The sequence below is a fragment of the Ascaphus truei genome, chromosome 2, assembly GCF_040206685.1.
Source record: "Ascaphus truei isolate aAscTru1 chromosome 2, aAscTru1.hap1, whole genome shotgun sequence".
In the NCBI taxonomy this organism is placed as follows: Eukaryota; Metazoa; Chordata; class Amphibia; order Anura; family Ascaphidae; genus Ascaphus; species Ascaphus truei.
In genome coordinates, this window is record NC_134484.1 from 472,085,952 (window position 1) to 472,113,157 (window position 27,206).

General features: G+C 44.7%; 1 protein-coding gene and 1 long non-coding RNA gene across 4 annotated transcripts; one reads left to right on the top strand and one right to left on the bottom strand.

Moving 5' to 3' along the window:
* The first annotated feature begins 1,066 nt into the window (after window positions 1-1,066).
* On the top strand, window positions 1,067-19,957 carry LOC142488375 (uncharacterized). 3 transcript variants are annotated; one of them, XM_075588844.1, is made up of 2 exons: window positions 1,067-1,474; window positions 17,616-19,957. In XM_075588844.1, exon 2 carries the CDS (start codon window positions 17,690-17,692, stop codon window positions 18,605-18,607), a length of 918 nt encoding a protein of 305 aa, XP_075444959.1. In that variant the 5' UTR covers window positions 1,067-1,474; window positions 17,616-17,689; the 3' UTR covers window positions 18,608-19,957. The 3 variants fall into 3 exon arrangements, with proteins under 3 accessions (XP_075444959.1, XP_075444960.1, XP_075444961.1); XM_075588845.1 differs by having other exon boundaries at window positions 1,068-1,179; XM_075588846.1 differs by lacking the exon at window positions 1,067-1,474 and adding an exon at window positions 2,813-3,389.
* A 3,061-nt stretch (window positions 19,958-23,018) lies between these two features.
* LOC142488381 (uncharacterized) lies at window positions 23,019-26,215 on the bottom strand. The gene is made up of 4 exons (XR_012799402.1): window positions 26,078-26,215; window positions 24,353-24,411; window positions 24,072-24,132; window positions 23,019-23,850 (listed from the first exon to the last, which is right to left on the bottom strand). It is a non-coding gene; the product is annotated as an uncharacterized LOC142488381 (long non-coding RNA).
* Between the last annotated feature and the right edge of the window lie 991 nt (window positions 26,216-27,206).

A 27,206-nucleotide genomic window follows, 5' to 3' on the forward strand; every position in this document is an offset into this window, starting at 1 on the left:
ATGTGATGTGCAGGGAGAGAGGGGAATGTGCTTGTCATTTAGTAATATAATGTTACATATCAGCCGCAGCATTTCACAGACTGCAGCACAAAGTCAGAAGGCGGCCATTTGGTTAGGCACACAAGCAGGATTTATACAGATGTATAATAACGGGTGCACCAAACGATTGCCAGCGTAGGTAAGAATGTAGAATGTACATTGTCACAGATTTTACATATAAACATAAGGGGGAAAAGGGGAATGTAGTATTGCTGCTTTAAATGCACATTGTGTCTGCACAGAACAAGCAGGGGAGGTGTGAGCACAGGCAGAACATCACAGCAAGCAGGGGGGGGGGCACAGGAGAGAGGGGAGGACACAGCTGGGAGGGGAGGGGACACAGGAAGGAGGGGAGGGGACAGAAAGCAGGGGGAGGGGACACAGGAGGGAAGGGAGGACACAGAAAGCAGGGGGTGGGGACAAGGGGGAGGGGACACAGGAGGGAGGGGAGGACACAGCTAGCAGGGGGGGGGACACAGGAGGGGGGGACACAGGAGGGAGGGGACACAGGAGGGAGGGGACACAGGAGGGAGGGGAGGGGGCACAGGAGGGAGGGGAGGATACAGCTAGCAGGGGAATGGGACACAGGAGGGAGGGGACACAGAAAGCAGGGAGAGGGGAGGACACAGCAAGCAGGGGAAGGGGACACAGGAGGGAGGGGAGGACACAGCTAGCAGGGGGAGGGGACACAGGAGGGAGGGGAGGACACAGCTAGCAGGGGAGGGGAGGACACAGCTAGCAGGGGAGGGGAGGACACAGCTAGCAGGGGGAGGGGACACAGGAGGGAGGGGAGGGAGGGGAGGACACAGCAAGCAGGGGAAGGGGACACAGGAGGGAGGGGAGGACACAGCAAGCAGGGGAAGGGGGCACAGATAGCAGGGGGAGGGGACATAGGAGGAAGGAGGGGACACAGGAGGGAGGAGGGGACACAGATAGCAGGGGGAGGGACACAAGAGGGAGGGGAGGACACAGCAAACGGGAGGAGGGGACACAGGAGGGAGGAGGGGACACAGGAGGGAGGAGGGGACACAGCTAGCAGGGGGAGGTGTGAGCACACAGATCACAGCTAGCAGGGAATAACCGGTCTGTCCTCCGGTTTGGAAGTGAGATCCCGGTAAATAAGAGATGTCCCCTCCCCAGGTACAGACAGGGCTGTGTTATCATGCAGGGGAAATGAGCAGCTGCTGAGGGGCTGATAAAGGAGGGGCAGAGGATAAACGGGGCAGTAACCCCCATAAGGGTAGTGGGACTGTCCTCTTCTCCTGCACAATAGGAAGCTTCAGACATTCATTAGCTGCTCACATCCCGGCCTCCTGAGACCTGCAGTCTGGGCAAATAGCCACTAATGTACTGGGCAGCAGGGGACTGGGACCAGTGAGGGAGGAATACAGGCAGTAATCACAGGCTGCAGGACTCACTCACAAGCAGCAACAAGGTAATCGTGACATATTAGTAATATATTCACTTTACCCCTATTTAATAGTAGGCAATAATGAGAATATATTAATATCTGCTCAATCCCCCTTTTTTTTCCAATCTTTTTTATTGCGTTTACAAGGATGTACACATTTTTACATTTCATTCCTCACCGGCGGTTTGAGACAAATTACCGTTAGTAGTGTTCACATCACAAACTGGTAATCAACATTTTCCTTTGTATTTAGATTCTAAGTACATTGAGTGGTTTGAAATTCTTTACGTGTTTATATTTCACCGGAACCCTCGGTTTCATATGTCTTGTACCAGTTTTTGCTTCCTTGTTCAAAGCTTAGAGCAGACAGAAAAGGATAGGAAAAAGAGAAGAGAAAGGAGGGTATGGGAGGTAGGTATAGAGGGGGAGAAGGGGAGGAGGGAGAGGATAATCCATTCAAGATAGTCGAGGAAGAGGGACGGGGACAAGTAAATCCCTTCCCCGTCCTGCCCCATCATCTGCTCGATTTTAGCTCATACTCCAAGGCCAATTGTCTTAATTATTGGGATGGGATTTTGACTTTACTTCGTTTTTAGAGATTTTTCTAGGTTTGGAGCCATAGTTCCCAAATTTTATAAAAATTGTTCTGTGTTTTGTTTCAGTTGGGCCGTTAGCCTCTCCATAGTCATAACCTCATTTATTCTTTTGATGACCGTTCTTCTGCAGGGGTCATTGATTTTCTTACAGGCCGCGGCTATTGAGCATCTTGCAGCTGTGAGAATGTGTGAGACTAGCTGCCCCATGGGGCCCGTGAGGTTCTCTAGTGGTTTGGCTAGCAGAAAGGTCAACGGGTCCAACAGAACCCTCAGCTCTGTTACTTCATGTATTATTTTTTTGGCTCACATTCCAGAAATTCTGGATCCATGGACACGACCACCAAATGTGAGCCATATCTCCTCTCAGGCCACACCCTCTCCATCATACATCAGGCGTTGCTGGGAAGATCTGCCTCAGCTTACTAGGAGTTAGGTACCATTGAAATAGAATTTTGTAAATATTTTCCTTTATCGTACAAATAACCTCCCAGTCCTCCCTATCTATTTCAACGTTTAGATCGTCTGCCCATTTTAACATATAATTATGTGTTTGGGTAGGTATTGAGGATTCGATTCCCACGTATATTCCCGAAATCAGTCCTCTCTGGTAGGTACCTTTTTTGCAGAACATTTCAAATTTTGATAACTTTGGAAACCTTGCGTTTTTGGATATTGTTGCTCAATCCCTTGTGATGTTTTCTTTATCTATGTCTCTATATATATATTGTGTATTTGTGCATATGTGTATCTATTGTGTGTGTGTGTGTGTGTGTATAATATATACAGTTGTGTGAAAAAGAAAGTACACCCTCTTTGAATTCTATGGTTTTACGTATCAGGACATAATAACAATCATCTGTTCCTTAGCAGGTCTAACAATTAGGTAAATACAACCTCAGATGAACAACACATGACAAATTACACCGTGTCATGATTTAACAACAATAAAGCCAAAATGAAGAAGCCATGTATGAAAAACTAAGTACACCTTATGATTCAATAGCTTGTAGAACCACCTTTTGCAGCAATAACGTGAAGTAATCGTTTTCTGTATGACTTTATCAGTCTCTCACATCGTTGTGGAGGAATTTTGGCCCACTCTTCTTTACGTTGCTTCAGTTCATTGAGGTTTGTGGGCATTTGTTTATGCACAGTTCTCTTAAGGTCCTGCCACAACATTTCAATCGGGTTGAGGTCTGGCCTTTGACTGGGCCATTGCAACACCTTGATTCTTTTCTTTTTCAGCCATACTGTTGTAGATTTGCTGGTGTGCTTGGGATCATTGTCCTGTTGCATGACCCAATTTCGGCCAAGCTTTAGCTGTCGGAAAGCATAAGCATAAGGTAACATATCTAACATATCTATCTAAAGTTTTGGATCATTGATAATAATTATAACATACAGTAAGGAGATGATTCAATGCAGCATTTTCCACGCATCCTACATTCAACTCTCACCCTGGGGAGGTTGTCTTGTATTAACAGGCAAGTTTGTTTTTATTTTTGTATCTTCCGTTATATATTTTTATACAAGCATCTCTCCTTTTTGTGTAAACTATAAGAATTCATTTGATACATCCGCTTTATTACGTTCTGATGCTAAGGAAATTAATATTAATACGGCGGATGTATTGTTGTTTTTTTTGTCCGTTTATTTGGTATGGAGTCTTGGAAAGCATGAATTTGTTTTTATATGTATATATTTGTTCTTATGTATAATCTTTTATTTTGGTGATTTTGTGTTTGGCACTGTATTTTGGGACAATAGGCTGTGTCCTGGAACAAGAATTTCCAAATCTGCTCCCTCTGTTTACCCCCCCCCCCCTTTTTTTTGCAGCTCTGCCTGCTAGTTTATTTGGATGAAGCTTTCCCTGCAGCTTCACTCCTTGTGCAGATGGATTGGATACATTTAGATACCTTTCTCTCTCCAGTCTGCTAGGTCTTGGTTGCCCTTGCAACGTCTCCAGTCCTCCAAGTTATTGGACTTTTCCATTCCCCCCTGTCTGTTTTCACAGGTAGTTTAGCCTGACCCTATTCCTGTGTTACAAGTAGTACACACTTCCTTTTCCTTCCTGACTCTGACTGAGTGAGTACTCCTGCTATATCCCCCTTGGCAAGGCCATTTCCTTTTTACCTGCCCCTGATTATAAAGCACCACACAGAGAAGCACTCTCTCACTACAACATACTATCCACACGTGCCTGTATATGAATCATGCTTTTCCAATAAAGTGATGAAAATATAGCAGGACTTGGTGTGCTTTGGTAAGGGGACTGAGTTAAAGCTAACTGGAGCTATTCACACATCACACGTGACCCTGGTTCTAGGATAGGTTGCCATGGCAATATGGGGAGTACATGGCCACTCTTCATTTTGAGTGGCTTGTGCTCTACCGGTTGCTTAGAAGCTTGTTTAGTGCACCAGAAGATGGGGCGGTTTGGGGGTGCTCGTCCCCGTCCTGACATTACCGGGGTGTCCCCAGGGATTGTGGATGACTTTCTGGGTCAGTGTGGATTGCTCTTCTGGTGGCCGGTTCGCCTGCCCCTGTCTCCGTTCTCGCTTAGAGTACTTCGGGGCGGGGGGGTCTAGCGCTCTGCCGGCTTGGCTGCACTCATGTTTCATTGCTCCTGGGCTCGTGCTGACGACACAGGGGTTGTACACAGACGTGCATGTGGGTAATCATACGCACGCATTGGTATGTGCACTCCGGCGGTGACGTAATGCGCGGCCCCGATTTTGGCACGAAATTCAATTTGGAAAGGCTACTTTGGGTACGTATTTAAGGAAAGTCCTTGGTACCGTATTATATACTCCTTGTTAAAGGACATCACATCCGAAACACGTCGGATGTTGCACAACTCCCTTGGGTGATGTTTATATTTTTTTGAATAAAGAATACTACATTTTTACCACCTGGCTCCCTTGCAGTGCGCTGCTTATTTTCTTCACTGGCTACTGGATTGCTACATTTGCGGCTGGACACGCCATTATAGACTTGTGGAAGCTCAGGGGTGGGTAAGATTTATTCAATTGCTATTTGAAGAGTGTTCTTTACTTCAGTATTGATTTAGCTTTTCTCCAATGAGATTAACTTCAGGTTGATTCATTATCACCTTGATTTGTTTTCTTCTGGAGACATTATGCTTTCATCACAATGGTTCATCACTCAAATACCCACTCCATAATAGAGTCTTGCGCCAGAGTCTCAATTATAAGGACTATTGAAATAAGACTGTATGTATTCCAAAATCATTGGAGCACCCAATTTTTCATATGTATACGATCTTTCATTCGGTGTCCATCTTTCCGTCTTTTCCTCGTCTTCCAGTTGGAGGGTTCCAATCTTCCCTCCAGTCTTTTCTGTGTTCCTCTTCTGGCTGGATCCTTGGAATTCGGTCTCCTTGGTGAGATGTCTTTTCTCAAGAACCTTTTCTCTCCAACCAGTCATTTTGGGGTTTTCCTCTGGGGCAATTACTGGGCTTCCTGGGCCTGCAGAAAGTTATTTCTCCACCTCTTTGTCTCTCACTCTTTTTAGTTTACTGTTAAAGCTCAGCTTTTGACGTGTCCCTTCTTGCTAAAGTTCCTGAGCATCCTGCAGTCGGTTAGTTCTCTCTGCCAGGACTCTGTCCACCTCTGTGACCTTGACCTGCATTCCTGAAGATGCACCTCCATCTTCCTCTTGTCTCCATTATTCTGCAGAAGAGCATTGACCTCATTGGTCAGCTCATTGCGCTCACTCCCCAGTGACTGTTTAACATTCTCTTGTGAAGACCGTAATTCTGCGTCAATGGTGATGGCTTCTGGGGGACTTGAAGCCGGGATGACGTCCATTACTTTAACTTGGGCGGGATTCTCAATAACCCCAAGTGTACCCCATGGCACCTCTCTATTACAATCAGCAGACTCATGGGCTTGGGCCTTTCTTTCACAGACACCCTTCCATCCCATTCGAGACTGTCTCTGCACAGCGACTGCCCGCATGGCAAGGAATCCACTTTGGACCCCGTGGGCACTGCGGTACCACTGAATTCTTACTGCGTTACTCCATCGCAACTTGGTCCTCCCATTCCGTGCCTTGTGGAAAATAGACTGTAGTACTGCAAATGTATTACAGTCACGCTTACAGGCGCGCACAACTTGCTCAGGCAGTTCAAACTTTGCCATCTCATTTTGCAGTTGATCGGTGTCCCCAGTTCTCACTGTACCCTTGATTTTATGGGCATTAGTTTATGTGGGTTACAGACGCTTCTGCTGGGTGAATGCATTTTCCTGTAGTGGAGACACCTGTGCATTACTGTTCTGCATAACCTCCTTTTGTTTTAACTCTACCACCATCTTTTCCATGTTCTGCTTCCATGACACAAGTGTCTGTTTTAGGTTTGTAACCTTTTTTCTCCAACTTCATCTGAGAAACCTCCTGTTGGGCAGCATAGAGTCCAACAAAGTTTTCAAACCCAGGTCACGCTTTTGTTTCCCTGCCTTCTTGTGGCCAGCTTGCTCAGACTCTAGGTCCTTCCTCAGGTCTTGAAGCTGTCCTCCTGCACTTCTTTTTCCACTCAGTGCAGCTTCCAGTTCAGCTTCTTTAGAGTTGAGTCGCGATTCCACATCTCCCAGCTGACTCAGAGCAACGCTTAAATCTGTTTCCTTTTCTTTATTTCTAACCTGCAGCTGCTGGTGCTCCTCCCGGACCTTGTCCAGCTCCTGCTGCAGCTGACAATCTCATCGGCCATCACGGTCTCAGCCCAGTGTTACACCAGCCACTTGACAGACAGAAACCTCCTTCCTCTCTTGCTCCAGTTTCTGGACCTTCTCCAGGTCCCTCTCATACAGAGTCACCTGGCATATAAGCTCGGCCTCCAGCGATGCTCTGGTGACGCTTAGCGTGGCCTGCAACTCCTCATGCTGCTCTGCAGGGACATACTGTGTACGCAGACACTCCTGTAGCACTTGTATTTTGTGAGAAGCCTGGAAACTTTATTTTTGTAGAACTCGCTGCTTCTTCTCTGCATCCGCCTGTTTCTCCTTGGCCTTTTGCAGACTCACACGCAGCTCTTGTAGCTGGCTCCACAGTACGTGTTCTGCTTCTGTGCACTTCTCCAGTGCTTCCTGCTCTTATTTTTACTGTGTAAATTCTTTCTTTACCAAGCTCTGTTTTGAGCGTGCAAACCTCTTGCTGAGAAACTTCTACCTCTGTGATAAAGTTTTGCATGTCTTTCTGGGACATCTAATAGTACCGTTTCCAGTCAGGACTCCTTTTGTCTGACTTGCTTGGTTTTCATCTCATGACAGTAACTGTGGCCTTTGTCATCCCAAGACTAGATGTTATTCCCGCGAAGATTGCACCAGCACTCTAGTCTTTTCTGACCCACGCCTTCCTGACCACATGGGGTAAACCATTTCTGGAACTTCTGCTGCAAATGAGGGCTGTCCTTTTTGTGGGGCCCTACAGGACTCCTCCTCCTGGACCTGGTGTAGGGACAGCGCCATTTGCTGTACTAATAACGCAGTTCTTTCAGTTTGGGACTTTGCCATCTGCTGTAAATTCTCCATTTGTGTTTTTAAAGTCTCATCATGGGATTTTAACAATTGTTGCAACCCTTGCATTAAAGTAGCCGTACTCTCTGTTTGGCTGTTCTGTAGAATAGCCATATTCTCTGCTTGGGCACACTGTACCGTGGTCAGAAAGTCTTCCATTTTTCACTTTCAGGTGTATTCTTCACCTTGTAGTAGGAGCAAAGGTGCACAGCAAGTATTGAGAACTGGAGGCCGGATCATGAAAAAATAAAAACAAATTTTATTATGGCATGGTGCAAAAGGAAGAAAAATACAGTAGCACCTCCGTCGTGTTTCCCACCGTCACTTGCGCTTTTATCAGAGTGGTGCCATCGGGTTAGAACCAGCTCTATATACAGACACTTCCGGCTAAGCGGCAGCTATCTACGTCCCAGCTGGTAGCAAAATAACAGGAACTCCCCATTAAAGAGAGAGCTACTCCTCAGTCAGAAAAAGCTGTATACCTGGGCCTTTTAGGAGCAGCTCAGTGAGTAAAGACACTGACTCTGACACTGAGTTTGAAGCAGGGAAATCTGGTTCAATTCCAGGTGATTTTGGGCAAGTCACTTTATCTCCCGGTGCCTCAGGCACCAAAAGAAGATAGATTGCAAGTTCCACAGGGCAGCGATTGTGTCTGCAAAATGTCTCTGTAAAGTGCTATGTAAAACTAGCAGCGCTATACAAGAACGAACTATTATTTAAAGCACAAAATAAATAACGTGACTAAATTAAAAACATCAGTAAATGTATAAATAAATCATTAACCCCCCACAAAAATTTAAAAATGGAGAAAAATATAAATGACTACATAAATACATGGAGGTACATGCAGTCACCATCAAGCAATTTGGGATAAGGATAAGGCATTAAACTGAACAGATCATATTCTTACAGCAAAACAATCACTAAAATACAAAAGTAGAATATTGATATTAAATCTGTAGAACAGAGAAAACATGCAGTTGCCCTATGTTCATATCCAAAGCCTGTATCTTCAATCATAAATGCTTATCCAAATAGAATGATCAGATATGAATTTCATATACAATGGTGCAGAATATACTATTGAAATATCAGCCAGAATGAACACATGGCTGTAAATTTCTTTAAAGAAATACCTTGTAAATGTAACAAATTGATACATATAGGCTTCAAAAAGTGTAACATTTTAAAAACATTTGTATCCAGCAATCTGTTTACAACCGGATCAGATCTATTGCTATATGGATTGTTATCCCAAAAGGGAACATTATAAAATATCCCACGTAAGTATATTATAGATCTCAAAATCCTATTGGAACAGAGCAATAGGGGCTGTAAACTTATCTAAGGAAATATCTCAAAGATGTAACAAATTAATTTGCATAGATTTTAGGAAATATGACAGTCAAGAACATTAATAGCCAACAACCTGTTATGAACCAGGTATAGTCCGTTTCTATATAAATGTTTTTCCCACTTGAGATGAAATATTCTACACGGATGATGAATTGTCCACACTTTGTATTCCAATAGTCATCTAAAACCAATTGGGTTATGGATTTAACCTTATTATGTTTTTATTATGGATTTTTTATTTTTTATTTATTTTATTATTTTATTATTTATTATGTTTTATTATTTATTATGTTTTATTTATGGATTTTAACCTTATTATGTCAAAATATGGAATATATCTCATGTAAACCTAAATATGATAAATATCAGGAAAAGATAGGAAAAATATTAAACTTATGTCTGAAATTATTTCAACATGACCATACATTAAATGAGGGGACCATCCAAACCTCCAAGGACTAGAGACAAAATCAAATATATCTCAATCTATGAATCTTACATACTGTTTTTTTTGTTTTTTTTTCCAAATATTTTTATTGGGTGGTTATACAGTTACATATACAGAATATAGAGCCCAATACAGAAAAACATTTTCAATTTTTGTGGAAGAGAGGCAAGGTTAGTTGCCTAAATGGTGGGACTTCCCTGAAGAAAGGGAGGCTTAGACTGGTAAAGAAGATGAGAAATAGGTGATAGCAAACGGAGGGAGAGGGGAAAGGTATAGGGGGGGGGGGTCAGGGGTCTTCCCCAGGCGCCGAGTGTCTGACTCTGGTAAATTGGGGTTGTGAGTGAGGTGATTGTGTCTTCCTTTCCTGAGAGTATTATAGTTTCCTTCTCTGTAGAGAAGGGGGGGGGGGCCCTCTTATAGAGTTAACCAGGGTTCCCAGATTTTATAGAATGAATTAGTGTTTTGCTTTAGGAAAGCTGTGAGCTTTTCCATAAGCATCACCTCATTAATCCTTTTTTTTAATCATTCCTTTGGTGGGGGGGGATAGTTTCTTCCAGGAGGCTGCAACTTCACATCTCGCCGCTGTAAGAATAAAGGAGATTAATTTCCTGACTGGTCGGTCGATTTTTTTCCATCGGCCTGGCCAGTAGGTAGGTCAGTGGATCAATAGGTAGTTCGAGGTCTGTGACCTCTTTTATTAAATTTTGAACCGTAGTCCAATACTTCTTAATTTCTGGACATGTCCACCAGATGTGAGCCATGTCCCCTTTTTGTCCACAGCCTCTCCAACAGAGATCCGATGCCAGAGGGTAGATTTCTTTTAATCTCACTGGGGTTAGGTACCAGTAAAATAATATCTTATAGATGTTCTCCTTCGTTGTGGTACATATGGAGGTTCCTGAGGCTGCTCCCCAGATTTCTTCCCAGTCTTCCTCATCAATAGTTATATTCAGATCTGCGGCCCACTTGAGCATGTAGTCATGTTTTGGGGGGTCTTCTACCGTCTCCAGTTCTGAGTAAATTTTTGAAATTAGGCCCTTTTGATCTGATTCTGTTCTACATAGTCTCGAATTTAGTGAGAGAGGGGAATTCTGGGTTTGGGGATATTTTTTGGGCAAAGTGCCTAATTTGAAGGTATTTGAATGTATCCAAATCTGGAATTTCATATTTAGCTCTCAAGTCTTGGTAGCTCAGGAGCTTCCCTAGACTCAATAGATCCACGATCGTCTTGATCCCATTCGATTTCTGTTGCTCGAATAGCCTAGATCCGCATCCAGGGGGGAATTTAGGATTATCGAAAATTGGCGTGAGTTGTGAGCTAGAGGAAGAGAGCTTATATCTGAGCTTCGCTTTCAGCCAGACCTCCCAGGTGTGTCTCATCGCTCCTAGTTTAAATTTTTGTGAAAGCATGTCTCCTCTTTCCATGATACAAAGGCATGCTGGCAGGGAAGGCATTTTGGCATGGTGGGTCTCTATTTCGAGCCAGCAGCGTTGGGTTGGATCCAAGTTTCACAGTGCCGCTTGTTTTTAATTGAGCCGCCTGATAGTATTTGTGGATATCTGGGACTCCCATGCCCCCCCTCGATCTTGATGACAATAGTACTGATCGGTCTACTCTGGGTCTTTTGCCCTGCCAAATGAAATGAAACATCCTATTTTGGATGTTTTTCAGTTCTGAGCCGGGGACGTGGATCGGAAGGGTCTGAAAAAAATATAATAATCTAGGGAGTATATTCATTTTTATGGATATCATTCTTCCGATCCACGATATCTGATAATCTTCCCATTTGCTCAAATCCTTTTTAATTTTGTCAAAGAGAGCTGGGTAGTTATGTTGATATAGTGATTGGTAGTCCTTTCATACATTCACTCCCAGGTATTTGAAGTATAAGGGACTCCATTTGTAAGTAAAATTAAGTTTGAGTAATTTCACTTCTGGCTCTGAGAGGCTTAGGTTGAGGGCCTCAGATTTTTCATTATTTATTTTGTATCCAGATATGATACCAAAGTCCTCCAGTTCCCTTTGGAGATTAGGAAGGGAAGTTTGGGGTTTGGTTAAGGTCAGGATGATATCATCGGCAAACAGGGAGATTTTATAGTTTGTTTTTCCAATTGTTATGCCCTGGATATTTATGCTATTTGGTATTTTAGCCGCCAGAGGTTCTATGGTGAGAGCAAAGAGGAGGGGGGACAAGGGGCAACCCTGCTCATACCATTTCTTATATGAAATCTCTCTGAATTTCCACCCGGAAGTCTGACAATTGCAGATGGGTTCTGGTAGAGCACTTGAACTCCCTCTAAAAATTAATCTTTAAAGCCGAATTTCTCTAACGTTTTGGTAAGGTATAGCCAATCAATTCTATCAAATGCCTTCTCTGCGTCTAAGCTTAGTAGCATTGCCTTGGAGCCTATGAAATGGACATGTTCAATTATATTAATGATTTTTTGAGTATTGTCCGAGGCCTGGCGCCCCGAAACAAACCCAACTTGATCAATATTTATTAATCTTGGTAAAATTGGATTCAGTCTATTTGCCAATATCTTGCTGTATAATTTGAGGTCATTATTCAGGATGGAGATGGGTCTGTAACTTCCACATTGTGCCGGGTCTTTCCCTTCTTTGTGAATGATGGTTAGGTTGGCTAGGGACATTGACGGAGGAATTGGGTTCCCTTCCATAAATGAGTTGAACAGATTTCGTAAATGAGTAGATAGTGTTGGGAGAAATTTCTTGTAGTAGGCATTGGAGAAGCCGTCAGGGCCAGGTGTTTTTAGATATTTTGGAAGATTTCACAGCGGTTATCAGTTCTTCTCTAGTGATCTTAGTATTAAGAAATGAATTTGGCTGTGTGGGGAACACACAGTCATCGAGAGAGTTCAAAATTGCCTCTGATCTCCCTGACTCTGAGGTCCCACTCTGCGTCTTCAGATTATAGAGTTTGGTGTAGAATTTGGTAAATTCGTCCGCTATTTTCTTCTCGTTATATAGCACCTCACCAGACTTATTTTTGATTGCCGTTATTTGGGATCTTTTTTCTATACCTCTTAACTTGGCAGCAAGAAGTCTGTCGGCCTTGTTGCCCTTGTCGTAGTACCTTTGGTCCATTTAAGGGCTTTTTCCACATTCTCAAGTTGGATATGCTTTAGCTCATTTCTAGTGGTGGTCAGTACTTTGTAAAGTTTTTTTGATGGGTTGGATTTATGTTGCTGTTCTAGATTGATTATTTTCTCGGTTAATTCTTTTATTGCTTTAACTTTCTTCTTATGAGATGCAATTGAGATAAAGTTACCTCTAATGGCCGCCTTATGGGCCTCCCATAAGATCGTGGGGGATGTAACTGACCCATAATTGTTATAGAAATACTGCTTGAGAGCTTTTTTAATCTCTTTCTCCACATCTGGGTTGTTTAGCAGAGTATCATTCAGTTTCCAGTTGTAAGAGAAAGTTTTCACAAAAGGGATGGATATAGTGAGGGTGATAGGCGCGTGGTCTGACGATGTGGTTGGGCCAATGTCCGAATTTGAGGTGGTCTCTAGAACATTCTTGGAAACTAGAAAGTAGTCAATGCGGGAATAAGTCTGGTGAGGAGCAGAGTAGAAGGTGAAATCTTTTTGACCCTGGTGTTGGGTTCTCCATATGTCTATCAAAGAAAACTCTTTAACTATCTCTCTGAACCTTTTCCCAGTATTTTGGGACTGGGGCGTATGTGACTGACCTGGGGCGAGAGATTTATCTTCGGCTGGGTTTATTACCATGTTCAGGTCGCCTCCTATTATCACAGAGGACAGATACTCAGGGTCTAATTCTTCCAGTATTTTTTCAAGAACACCGTCTGGTTCTCATTCGGGGCATACAGGTTAACCAGGGCAATTGCCGTACCAGAAAGTGTTCCATATACCACTAGAAATCTACCCTCTTGATCCACTATGGTTTTGTTAGATTGAATGGGGTTCCTTGACGGAATAAATTCGCAACTCCCCTTTTTTTACTACTAAATGAAGAGTAAAACCCCATTGGGAATGCGTTCTGAAATGTTTTGGGCGGGTCTTGAGATGTAAAGTGCGTCTCCTGAAGAAAAATAATATCTCCTCCAGACCTCTTCATTTCTTGAAGGGCTAGTCTTCTTTTCCTATTGTTTTGTAGGCCTTTTACGTTAAGGGAGACCAATTTGATTGCATATTGGCTAGTCATGAGATCTGTAATCAATGGGGTTTTTTGGGGCCTCACCTTTCCCAGTAGGGAGGTCCTGTTTTAATTCCCAATTTATAAATTGTAGTTTGGTGATTCTCACATCTTGGTATGTCTCTGAGCCTGAATCAGATTCGGCTGACCGGGGAGGGGGAGGGGTGGAAGGGGAGAACAGGGGGGGGGGGGTCCTACTGGGACAGTGTCAGCAGGGGTCTAAGTGAGAGAGATAGAAAAAGACGAGGCTTCGGAATGGCCTAGAACAAGTGTAACCGGTAGTCTACTAGCCGGCTGTTCGGCTTAGGGCCCTTGGGGTGTAAGTCCGGGACTGTCAACTCACGGGGCCGGGGAGGCGCGAACCCTTGAGTGGGCACATTGATACACCTTGCTTTTTGAGTCAGGTGTGCTGGCTCTGGGGCGAGTTGGTTGGTAGTTGATGAGAGGAGGTGGGACAGGATGCAGGGTTATGGGGGGGGAGGGGGAGTGAGGGGGTAAGTAGGAGGGGATAAAGGGGAGAGGGGAAGCTTCCAAAGGTGAGAGATATGTGCGAAACGTTCTTATTCAGTGCGATAACCAGGGGCTTGGGACAGACCATAGTTTAATGGAACATTTTCTCATCTCTAATACTACCAACAAAAACAGCTTAACATACAGTAGGCGTCGAGGCATAGTAACAGTTTTGAAACATTAGGGAAACAAAGTTTAGTACCTATTACATTTTAGTATAACATTCTAACTTTGCGGTACATTCGTCTATTTCAGATGGTCACGTAGATATTCCCAGGAGGGGGACGGGCACCGTAGCTCCGCCGGAGTATGACCCTCTGGGGTCTACCCTGTTAGTATAACCTCTTATAGGAAGGTGGAAGGGGGTAGGGTAGGCAGGGAGGGGGCGCGGGGCTTTGGGGGGTGGGGTCCTGGATGGGAAGAGGGGGGGTGGAGGAGGGGATGGGGAAGATATATATGGGAGAGGAGGGGGTAGAAAGAGGATCTCTTCTGTATTTTACGTTGTTTAAGTGATGAGAACATTTGACAGTCGGCGTCCTTAGTTGGGCTATACACTTTTTAACCTGTACAAACACCTTAGGACACTTTCATCCTAGCTCAGTGGAACAATAAACATTAACACAGTTTCATAGTTTTTAAATAGGATTGGAATCCATGCTCTGAGGGTATATCCTACTCAAATTGCAGTCAACCTCTATTTTTATTCAAGGATCTGTGCTTGAGATTCGCGGGGTCAGCTGCTCAGTCCGGTAAGGGGGAGGAGAGGACCGATGAGCTAACACCCTCCATTGCCTCTGCGGAACATAGTGTAATGAGAGGGAGGGGGTGGAGGGGCAGCGGGTGGGGGGGAGTGGGTGGATAAGGGAGAGGGGTAGGTGGGGGGGTTGACGAGGAAGGGTGAGAGGGGTGTGGTGATGGGGAGAGGGGGTGAGGGAAGGGAGGGGGGAAAGGGAGGGGGTGGGGGGGAAGGGGGAGAGATATAAGGGAGTGGAGGGGGCCGAAAGAGGAGTGCCTCTGCATTTTGCATTATTTAAGTGAAGAGAGCATTTGACAGTCAGCATCCTTAGTTGGGCTATACACTTTATAACCTGTGCTGACATGATAGGGCACTTTCATCCTACCAGTAGCTCAATGGTATATTAAACATTAAAACAGTTTCATAACAATTTCAATAGTGTTGGACACCGTGTTCCAAGGATATATCCTACTCATATTGCATTCAACATCTATTCCTATGTAAGGATCTTTGCATGAGATTCGAGGGATCAGCTGCTCATTCCTGGGAGGGAGTGGAGAGGACTGATGAGCTGACATCATCCATCATCTCTATGGAACATAGTATGTAGCTAGGGGCAGGGGGTGGTTGGGTGGGGGGGCAGGGGGTGTATGGGTGGCGGGATGGGAGGGACGGGACACAATACAAAGCTGTCCGCCGAATTTTGATATGTCCAGTGAAATGGGAATTATGAGCGTCCGTTGTTTCTTTATCTTTGGCTGCTTTGCAGTTCGGCTCTAAGGTAAGAGATATATCTGTCGGGGGGTAACCGCTTTCAGGCCAGGGGATCGGGCGGGGTGGGAGAGAGTAGCGCACCTACCCTGACATGTGGAACCTCTAAGGAGGTATTATCCCCCCCCCCCCAGAGTCCCCACAAACCCTCCGTTCCTTCGGGACCGCCAGAGACGAGTAGGGGCTGCATGCAGACTCAGTTGGACTCCAGGGACCCTCGGTCAGGGCCCCTTCTCTCGAGCTAGCACACCAGATCACCTGCGGGGCATCTGGGAACTCCGGTGAACGGGGCGACGTGAAGACATCAGGGCATCCCTGGCGGACGGAAAGACATCAGGGGGTCTCGCGATGTCACTCCGTCTCGTGGGAGGGAGCCTGAGGGACGATTCAAGTGGCGGGCATCCTCTGGGGCGACGGGACAGCGGAAGCCATTTCAGGATTGGAGGCAGAGGCTCAGCGGTTCTTCAATCCGGGGATTTGCAGGTAGGTCAAATATTTATTTATTTATGGCCACAGTTTGGTGGAGAGCGGCGATTCTCTCGGGGCTTGCTTTCCTCCTGTCCCCGAGCTGGCGGAGACTCCAGCCACGATGTCGGGGGGGGTCAGTCCTAGCGCCTGGGAAAACGGTAACATATCCTCAGGATGTCGCATGGTCAAGAACCTTCCCCCCTTGCTGACAATCAACTTAAAGGGGAAACCCCGCCGGTATTTTACCTCCTTTTCTCGTAGAAGGGTGGTGAGGGGCTTCAGTTCCCTGCGCCGGATGACGGTTAGTCTCGAGAGATCGTTAAACAGTTGGAGGTTTTCCTCCTTGAAGGTAAGGTGCTCTTTCTCGCGACAGGCCGCTATGATCTTTTCTTTGGAGGAATAACTGTGCATTCTCACAATTATATCGCGTCTCCTTTTTGGGTCATCTGATTTTGGCCCTAGGGCACGGTGGGCCCTGTCGATCTCTAGGTCCTTCTCAGGAATATCCTTGCAGATCGTTGCAAATAGCTCGAGCAGGTACGGTTTAATTTGAGAGGGGGAAATCGTTTCAGGGACATTTCTGACACGTAGATTCTGTCGTTTATCCCGATTTTCCTGTTCTTCTTGGCTTTCTTTCAATGTCACTATCTCCTCTCCTAGGCGGATTATTTCTTCTTCTGCCGCTGTCTGCCGTGTCAGGGTTCCCTCCACCTTTGTTTCAATCTCCGTTGTTCTCGCTGTTAGGGTAGAAATCTCTTCCCTGATGTCCTGCACTGCCTCCTTTAAGTCTGCTTGTAGTGACAGATGGAGTTTGGAGCGCATAGAGGCGAAGAGCTCTTCCATGTATTCTCTTGTTACTGGTTCTCCTGCCTCCGGATTCTCTCCTGGCTGATTTCGGGCACTCGCAGATGTTGCCGGGCCTCGTGCTCCACCGCCATCTTGTTTTTCTCCCGGCTCCTCTGTTCTCCTCTGAGGTGGTGAGAAGTATTTTGTTACCCCTTGAGTTGTGGGTTTTTTCCCTTTGTTGGACATTCTGGGTACTTTCATCCTTACCCTGAGCCTAAAATCGGTGAGAAACACGGGCGGTGTACATAGCTTTATTACTTTTTATGCAAGCAGATCCACGGAGCTCCACGCTTACCTAGCCATCCCTGGTGACGTCACCAGAAGCCCCCCCCACAAAATATGTTTAAGATCCAATTCAGTGTTCATTCCGTGGGGAGACAGTGTGCCTAATGTATAAATCCATTCTTCCTTGAAAGGTTGCAGACCCCTGCCTTAGGCAATCAATACAGTAACAAATACAAATGATCATTTTAAAACATAAAAGTCACTGAGCTTCTAGAAACAAATTTCAGGTCTTTGGTGGCCTCCATCAAAGTCATTCGGGACACTGGATATCAAGGGGCAACAACCGTAGAACTATATGGGTTAAAAAGTGAGCATTTTGTTAATTAAGCAGTGAGAGAGTACATTTTGCTCAGTATTTTATTAGTGATTTGCTTCGTCATTTTGATTGAAACATAAATAATTTCAGTTATATTTTTTGTTTACTCCTGTTAGAGAACTTCTTGAAGGAGGAGCACAGCGAGAGCTCTGATATATCCAGAAACCATCCGAATTGTCGCAGCCCTGAAATGCCAAAACCAAATGATTCTTGCCACACGTTGGACACATGCAAGGAACCAGTGCCATCAGAGAATTCCTTTAATTGTACAGAGTGTGGGAAACAAGTCAGTAGTAAGAGGAGCCTCCTAAGACATAAGAATATTCATACAGGGAAGAAACATTTTAAATGTAAAGAGTGTGGGAAACAATTCAGCAGTAAGGAATATCTCATCAAACACCAGAACATTCATACTGGGAAGAAACCTTTCAAATGTGGCGAGTGTGGGAAATGTTTCTCTCGGAAGATTGCCCTCATTGAACATAAGGGGATTCACACAGGGGTAAAACCATTCACATGTACAGTGTGTGAGAAAAGTTATTCACGGAAGATCAGCCTCCTCGAACATGAGAGGATTCATACAGCGGCAAAACCATTCCCATGTACAGAGTGTGGGAAAAGCTTTTTATGGAGGACCGCCCTCATCCAACACAAAAAGATCCACACAGGGGAGAAACCTTTCCAATGTACAGAGTGTGAGAAACAATTCAGTAGTAATGGCAGCCTCCTCAAACACCAGAAGATTCACACAGGGGAAAAACCAAAACCATTCTTGTGTACAGAGTGTGGGAGAAGCTTTTCACTGAAGAGCGACCTCCTTGTACACCACAGGATACACACAGGAGAGAAACCTTTCCAATGTACAGAGTGTGAGAAACAATTCAGTGTTAAGAGTAGCCTCTTCAGACACCAGAGGATACATACAGGGGTTAAACCTTTCACATGTGCAGAGTGTGGTTACTGCTTTACATCGAAGAGGAGTCTCCGTGAACACAAGAGGATTCACACAGGGGAGAAACCTTTCACATGTACAGAGTGTGGGGAACAATTTCGTATTAAGGATTTACTCCTCAAACACCAGATAATTCACATAAAGCTTGTCTCGTGAGAGTTACCTCAAAACACCACAGGATTCATACAAGTGATAAACCACGAGTGTGAAAGGGTCTGGCAAAGAGAGGAGGGGGTGAGCAGAGAGAGGGATTAAAAAATAATGACTAAAGTGGGGAGGGAACTTTGACATTTTGTCCCAGTAGAAGAGGGTGCAATAAATGAAGGGAATATCACACGTTTCTCTGGGCATACAGATTTTGGTATAAGTAAATTGGCAAGTGGAAAAGAGGATAACCGTACGTGTTCAATTTTCACCCAGCATTTAGGGTCAATAGACATATGCCTATCAATGAGTAGCAATCTGGACTGCTGCCAAATGCAGTGTAAAGTTAGGAAGAGCTAGGCCTCTGTATCTCCACACAAACAAGATTTTATTAAATGGGCCTTAAGCTGAGTTAAGGTGTATCAGCATTAAGTAAGTATTAATGAATGCACACATTCTTCTGTACCAGCTGCTGTCAGTCTGATTGCCTCACTCATTCTTTGTTTTCTTTCAGTGTAAGTACTGCTGTAAACCCCTGTAGGGGACTAACACCAACACTAGTACCAATTGCAGACTTTTAAAACACTCTTTTGTTAGAAAATTATATCTAAAAAAAAATCGCTAAATAGATTATTGTGATTTGTTTTTATGGGATGTAGAGTTTGAGAATAAAATAGCTTATTGGTACAGTATCATGTAGTTTTTGCAAACTTTGTGGTTTTTCATGAAAATATAAAAGATACAGAGAGCGCACCAGAGATCAGTATAAAGGTATGTATTACAAGTATATAAAATGTATATGAACACTTACAGTTAGGTTTGTAAAAGTGAATGAAGAGGCTATACCCAAGTGGAGAAAACATCAGGGATCAGCTGTTCCTTCACTTTTACGGCTGCTCGTGGCTGATATGCAAATGTGACGGAGCCGGGACTATGGAGTTTTAGCATTGGTTACAATAACGGTCAGAATTTATATTAGGCGCTAGTGTGTCTTCAAAATGTAAATGCAATGTAACCCGTCTCTTATTGCTGTTCATTTTCGTATGATCCGATATGATATCATACTGCATGTACTGTAATGGTAATTGAATGAAACCCATCTTGAGATGACTAAAAAGTATTTTAAATGAGAAATATTTTTATTAGATAACAGTAAGTGACTGAATTAATAATTATCCAGACATAGACTGGGGCAATGAGATTAGCATTGCAACAAAAGGAAACCGATTTCTGGGGGTGCTTAAAGACAATTACATGACCCAAGTGATTTAGGAATCCCGCGTTTGGTAATGTCAAACAATGTAGAAGTAATAACAAATATTCAAGTCCGGGAACATTTGGGTAACAGTGATCATAACATTGTTTAATTTGAAATAAATTATCAAAAAACAGATTACTTGGGTTCAATAAAGACCTTAAAATGTTGAAATAAACTGAGGACTAATCTACAGGGAATACATTGGGATGATGTTTTTGCAGGGAAAAATGTGGAAGATAAATGGGCAGTCTTTAAAACATTGTTATTGTAATGAGAATGGAGTTTATTGTTTTTCTGATGGCCAAGGTGCATGATGGGTTAACTTTTGTCTCTTACAGGCATGCTTAAATGTAGTTAATTTGGCTGTGAACAGGATACAGGAGGGAAAGTTACTGTTATTATGAGAGGCTCTGGAGATGTGTGGGAGTCCCCTGGGAGCGGGAGTCCCCTGGGAGCAGCCTCCCCTCTTGCCTTCCTAACTGGGATGTTGGCTGAATGCCTGGATGTGTTCTCTGATACATTTGTACAGCGCAGAAATGTGCCAGGCTCCCAGCTGTGACAAAGCTGATCGTATACTCAGGACTGCGCGCAGTACAAATTGATCACAGAAAAACAACTATTGACCAGGCAGTTCATCTTAACCGATGATGGGAGTCCACTGGTTGTTGATGACATCATGAGCGGTATCCTGAGTGCCATAGAATGCTGAAAAATATCCGCAGCCAAGTACCCAATAAATTATATTTAGTCATAACAACTGGTGTTGGGGTTATTCATGTGTGCCCTCGTGGCTGAGATCGACAATCTGAATCAATCTCTTGAACAAGTAATTTTCTTGTCGGAACAGTTAGAAAAGCACACTTATCAGTGTATGCTCTTGCGTAATAAATATAAAGAAACAGGTCTAAACCAATGTGGCTAAATAAGCAGGTAAGGGTGAAAAGGGAAAAGAGGTAGGCGAATAGATTCTCAAAGTCAGAAGGGCCGGAGGCATCATATCAGAATTATAAGGAATGTAACGAGTTACAATAGGGCAAAATTAGCAAAAATGGATAATTAAAAAAGGATTGCACTAGAAGGTAAGATCAACCCTAAAAATATATTTTAAATATTTTAATAACAAAAAAATTAGAAAAGAAAATATAGGACCCCTTTCCGTGTGAGATGGCCAGGCAGATTATTGAAGCTATGAAAAAATCAGAGGTATTAAACAAATTCTTTGCCTCTGTGTTTACCAGGGAAGAATCAATTACAATAATACGATAGTAGTACCGCATGAAGAAGCCACAACCTCTATTTTAACAACCAATTGGTTAAATGAATAAGAAGTTCATAGGGGGCTTGATAAGATTAAAGTAAATAAGGCACCTGGCCCCGATGGCATACATCCAAGAGTTTTTAAGGAGTTCTTCAGTAATAGCCAAACCATTACATTTAATATTCAAGGACTCCATTCCCACAGACTCAGTACCACAAGATTTGTGTAAAGCAGATGTGGTGCCTATATTAAAAAATGGAGCTAGATCACTACCAGGGAATTACAGACCTGTAAGCCTGACATCAATAGTGGGGAAGCTACTTGAAGGTTTAGTATGGGATAATATTCAGGAACACCTAGTGGAAAACTAAAGACATTATGGAACTAGCGAGTGCAGAGAAGAGTCACCAAATTAATAAGGGGGATGGATAATCTGATTTATGAGGAGAGGCTAGCTAAATTAGATTTGTTTACATTAGAAAAGAGGCATCTAAGAGGGGATATGTTAACTATATATGAATATATTCGGGGGCAGTACAAGGCGCTTTCAAAAGAAATATTCATCCCAAGGGCAGTACAAAGGACTCGGGCCATCCCTCAAGTTTGGAGGAAAGGAAAAGGTTCTTTACAGTAAGAGGGGGAAAAGTAATGCACTCACATTGGGCGAGGTTAAACGAGCATTTCGGTTGTTTAAGTGAACCACACTGATGTGCAGGAATCTCTGCTAGCAGAATATATCTGATGGTGCAGACCTTCTCCTATGACAGGACTCGCAGCGTTAGTGCAGGCTCCTCAGCGACAGGATATTCTTCTCCAATGGCAGGATTCGCAGCGTTAATGCAGGCTCCTCAGCGACAGGACATTCTTCACTTTCTTATCAAATAGAGCAATAGGGGAGCCCCTGCTACTGCCACAGATAAGGTATTTGGTGAACGGTGCTTTCGGGTGTGAGCAATGGTAGATTTGAGATAGAGAGAGAACCCAAATGTAGCACTCGAGTTCACCCTCTGGTGATAAATGTAACAATTAAAACATACTTTATTAATCTGCAACAAATAAATAAAATAAAGGGTGTTAAAACAAACGACGACCTGAAGGTATTCAGATCCCAATGCTGAAAGCCATATAGGCTCAGGATCCTAAGTAATAGTGTGTACTCGGTAAATCCAGGTGACACACTATGCAACAGTCCTACCAGGATAAGGCCTTGCCCCCACTGCCTGCTACAGCGTCCGCTGTGACGGACGCTGCGCTCACGAGAGCCCTCCTCGCAATGGCGCCGGGCCCGCTGCGAGGGGGGGCCGCAGCGCTCGCGCGAGAGCTACTCCTGCTCTCAATAGAATTGAGAGCAGGAACTCGCGTCGAGCGGCTAGGCACGCCCCCCGGCGGTTCAGCCAATGAGGGCGAACCTGCCGGGTGACGTCATGGCCGCGCCCCCGTCACTCCTCTGCCACGCCCCCCCTGGTCTCTGCTCCTGCAGTGAGCTGCAGACCGGGGAATCGCCGGAACGCGCAGCCAAAAGCGCGGGCGCGCATTAGAGCGCCGTGACCGGGGCCTTAGCTTAAGAGGAAGCTGCCAGACACTGACTCCTCCCCCTCACTGCATGTGACCCAAAGCTCTGCACAGGAGAGACAGAAGTGTATAGAAACTAAAGCAAGAATCTTCACCAAGAGTCTTAGCAACACATTTATTTTACGATGACATCCCCAAAACAGTTTTTGATAAGAAAGTGAAGAATATCCTGTCGCTGAGGAGCCTGCACTAACGCTGCGAGTCCTGTCATAGGAGAAGGTCTGCACCATCAGATATATTCTGCTAGCAGAGATTCCTGCACATCAGTGTGGTTCACTTAAACAACCGAAATGCTCGTTTAACCTCGCCCAATGTGAATGCGTTATTTTTCCACCTTTGACTGTTTTAAACAGTATTATACTATTGTGTTGTTTCTTTTTTCTCTATATATTTCCTATTTTGATGAGTTTGTGCGCATTTGGAACTTCCCTCCTCAACCAATACAAGTGGCTCTGAACGAACCCATTTGCGGTCCAGTGCGGCACCCATCAAGGAAATCTACATAGTTGGACTTTTACGTATCCTTCCGGTTCACAGTTTTTTGCGCTTGTTCTTCCCCCTTTTATTTCTTTACAGTAAGGGCAGTTAAAATGTGAAAATAATTACCCATGTAGAGTGGGATGGCAAATACAATAGATCTGTCTAAAAAAAGGTTGGATATTTTTGTGGAAAGGTGTATACAGGGATTTAACAAATAAGTGAACATGGGAAGGATGTTGATCCAGGCAGTAATCTGATTGCCAATATTTGTAGGCTAGAAGGCATTTTTTCCCCCCTTATGAGATATCATTGGATGATGATATTTCACTCAGGTTTTTTGTTTGCCTTCCTCTGGATCAACATACTGTAAGTACTGTAATTCGGTATAAGTCTATTTTATAAAATGCTTATACAGTGCGTTTTTCGTTACTTTCCTATATTACCCAATATAATGTCTTGTAACTGCTTTACTTTAAAATATGGATTAAGGATAAATAGGATAAAGTATCTGTCATCTAAATTTTTCATAGGTTCAACTTGAGGATGAAAAAAGACATACAGTACGTCTATCATCTACCATGTAACTACTTTATGAAGAATACAATAATACATATTTATTTGCTTTTGTTCCAAATGTACAATCTTCTTTCTGCATCTTCAGGCTGGCTGGCTCTTGGACATCTTCACCTGTAAAGAGAAAATATTCTATATTAATAATCGCAAATAAATACATTAGTGTACGGCGCGAATTACATGTGTGTTACGTATGCGTATGTTTCTGTGCATGCGTGTCTATGGAACCTAGCTGAAATGCATATGCATCATTGAAATTTTGTGCATGCGTCTCTATGGAACCTGAATGAAACGCATACAGTATGTTAAAAAAAAATATATATACTGTCTATTACCTGAGAGTGTTGCTGGATGTGCTTCCTGCACAAATACAGTGTTGTAATTGGCCCCCTAACCCTACAAAATGAAGACAAGCATTAAATAATGACTACACATGAATGTTTGCAACTTTTAAATACAGGACTAGAATAAGACAATAATAAAATCTTCTTTAACCACTAACTGACATCTTATTGTTGCTTCTTTTACATGTTGAAATATCACATACTGTAATTGAGATTGTTTTTGAGGAAAAAAAATACTGTAGATGTATGAATTATAAAGTACAGTACATTACCGGACAGTATTGATGGATGGGTTTCCTTCATGAACACGGTGTTGTCATCGTCCGACAAACTTGTAAAACAATAATGAAAATAAATAATTAAACAATATCTGCAATAAAGTACTCAATTAAAAACATTTTCTGTAAAATGTATTAGATTAAAAACATTTTAGAATAAACTTCATTTATTTTGGAAAGATAGTCTTCTTTGCCTGAAGCACTCCATCTTTGAGCCCTATAATACAGCGAAAGGGCATTGATGGTGTCTTTGATAGATTTTAGATTCCATGGAATGTACCAACATGAGGGTGAGAAACTATTTGTGTTTTTGTGCAGACTGGAGATGGCTTTACTGAAGGTCGTGAGGAATAAGGGTATCACTCCTGAATGGTATTGCGCCCAAGTGAAACAATTGATCAGGAGGCTACAATCTTATTGTTAGGTAGGAAGAATGTACAGAGACAGTAGGAGGGCATTCTGGTAAGTGCGTCTGCAGGGGGCCAAGCTTTATGTATCATGTGTATAGTATTAGCCACGGTGCTACTCATATGCTTCTTTAAGCAAGTGTGTCTTAAGGTGGGTCTTAAAGGTGGATAGAGAGGGTTCTAGTCGGGTATTGAGGGGAAGGGCATCCCAGAGGTGTGGGGCAGTCGGTGAGAAAGGTTTAAGGCGGGAGAGGGCTTTAGATACAAAAGGGGTAGAGAGAAGGCATCCTTGAGCAGAGTCGGGTTGGTGCATAGCGAGAAATTAGGGCTGAGATGTAAAGAGGAGCAGAAGAGTGTAAAGCAGGCTCCAAGAAAAACAGATTCGGGCCGCATGGGTAATATCATCATCATCATCATCATCATCATCATCATCATCATCATCATATCTCCCCCAGCACCTCTCATCATCATCATCATCATCATCCTCATATCTCCTCCAGCACCCCTCATCAATCTCTCCCAGCACCCCTCATCATCCTCATATATCTGCCCCAGCTCCCCATCATCCTCATATCTCCCCCAGCACTCATCTTCATATATCTCTCCCTGCACCCCTCATCATCAATCTTTGCGACTCACCCTCTATCTCACACCCCCATCTCTCCCCCTCACCCATACACAATACGCCCCCTCAACATAACACACAATACCCCCTGAAGACCACACACATCCCACCCCCCTGCACCTCACCCCCTATGCACCTCCCCCCTGCACCTCACATCACTCTCCCCCCTGCATCTCACATCACCCAACTACACCTCCCCCCTGCACCTCACATCACCCCACTACACTTCCCCCCTGCACCTCACCTTCCCCCTGCACCTCACCTCACCCCCCCTGCACCTCACCTCCCCTGCACCTCACATCACCCCACTACACCTCCCCCTGCACCTCACCTTCCCCCTGCACCTCACATCACTCTCCCCCTGCACCTCACATCACTCCACTGACACTGCCACACTGCCACTGCCACTCTGACACACTGTCACTGACACACTGCCACACTGCCACACTACCACTGACACATGGACACTGCCACTGACACACTGACACTCTGCCACAGCCACACTGATACTCTGCCACTCTGACACACTGCCACTGACACACTGACACACTGCCACTGACACCCTGCCACAGCCACACTGACACTCTGCCACTAACACACTGAACAGCGCCACTGCCACTCTGACACACTGCCACTGCCACACTGCCACTAGCTCTGAGGAGCAGCTGCAGGGGGGGGGGGTCCTACCTTTCACTGTGGAGCGTGGCTGGAGGGAGGGGGAGCCATCTTGGTCCCTGGCAGCAGGCACCTCACTTCCTGCTCTCACTAACAGGCTCCGCTGTCACTAACCCCGCCCCCACCCTCTGCAGTCAGACCGTCCTTAGCTCTGTTCCTTCTCTCCTCTCTGCCTGCAGGGGATCGCATCAAACTGCTGGCGCTCCTTTCCTAATAGTCAGAGCGGGCTCGGGGTTGGAGGGGTGGAGGGAGGGCATCACGATGCTAGCGCTCCTTCAATGTGTCGGCAGAGCGGGCTCGGGGTTGGAGGGGTGGAGGGAGGGCATCACGATGCTAGCGCTCCTTCAATGTGTCGGCAGAGCGGGCTCGGGGTTGGAGGGGTGGAGGGAGGGCATCACGATGCTAGCGTTCCTTCAATGTGTCGGCAGAGCAGGCTCGGGGTTGGAGGGGTGGAGGGAGGGCATCACGATGCTAGCGCTCCTTCAATGTGTCGGCAGAGCGGGCTCAGGAGGGGGTGGGGAGCGTGTCAAAATGCTGACGCTCCTTCCCTCCTGTGTCTGCAGAGCGGGCTGGTGTGGGGCATCGCGGGCCGTACAGGGAGTCCAGGCGGGCCGCATGTTGTGCAGGCCTGGTGTAAAGCTTTAAAAGTGAAGAGGAGAATTGAGTGCAGGATTTGATAGGAAGCCAGGAGTGTGATTTCAGCAGGGGAGACGTTGACACAGATTCAGGAAAGAGTAGAGTGATTCTGGCAGCAGCGTTTAGGATAGATTGTAGGGGAGACAGGTGAGAGGCTGGAAGGCCGGACAGCAGGAGGTTACAGTAATCGAGACGGTTGAATGACCCTCTATTTGCAACTCTGAGAAAAGAAAGCGTCTCCCCCAAAGTTTCTAGAGCTATTACGAGGAATACGGGATGAGGAAGAGCAGATGGTGCTCCGGACAGGGAGGTCCATTAAGAGTGTAGCAGCATTTAGCCAATGGAGATCAGCAGATAGCGTGGCTTGTGTTTGAACCACTGAAGGACAGACGCTGACCCCCATAGGCCAGGTGAGGAGCAGCCGAACACGGACCGAGCAGGTGTAGAATTAAAATGTAGAACCTTATTGGGAGAAATAAATTTGGTATAAGTCTATTTTATAAAA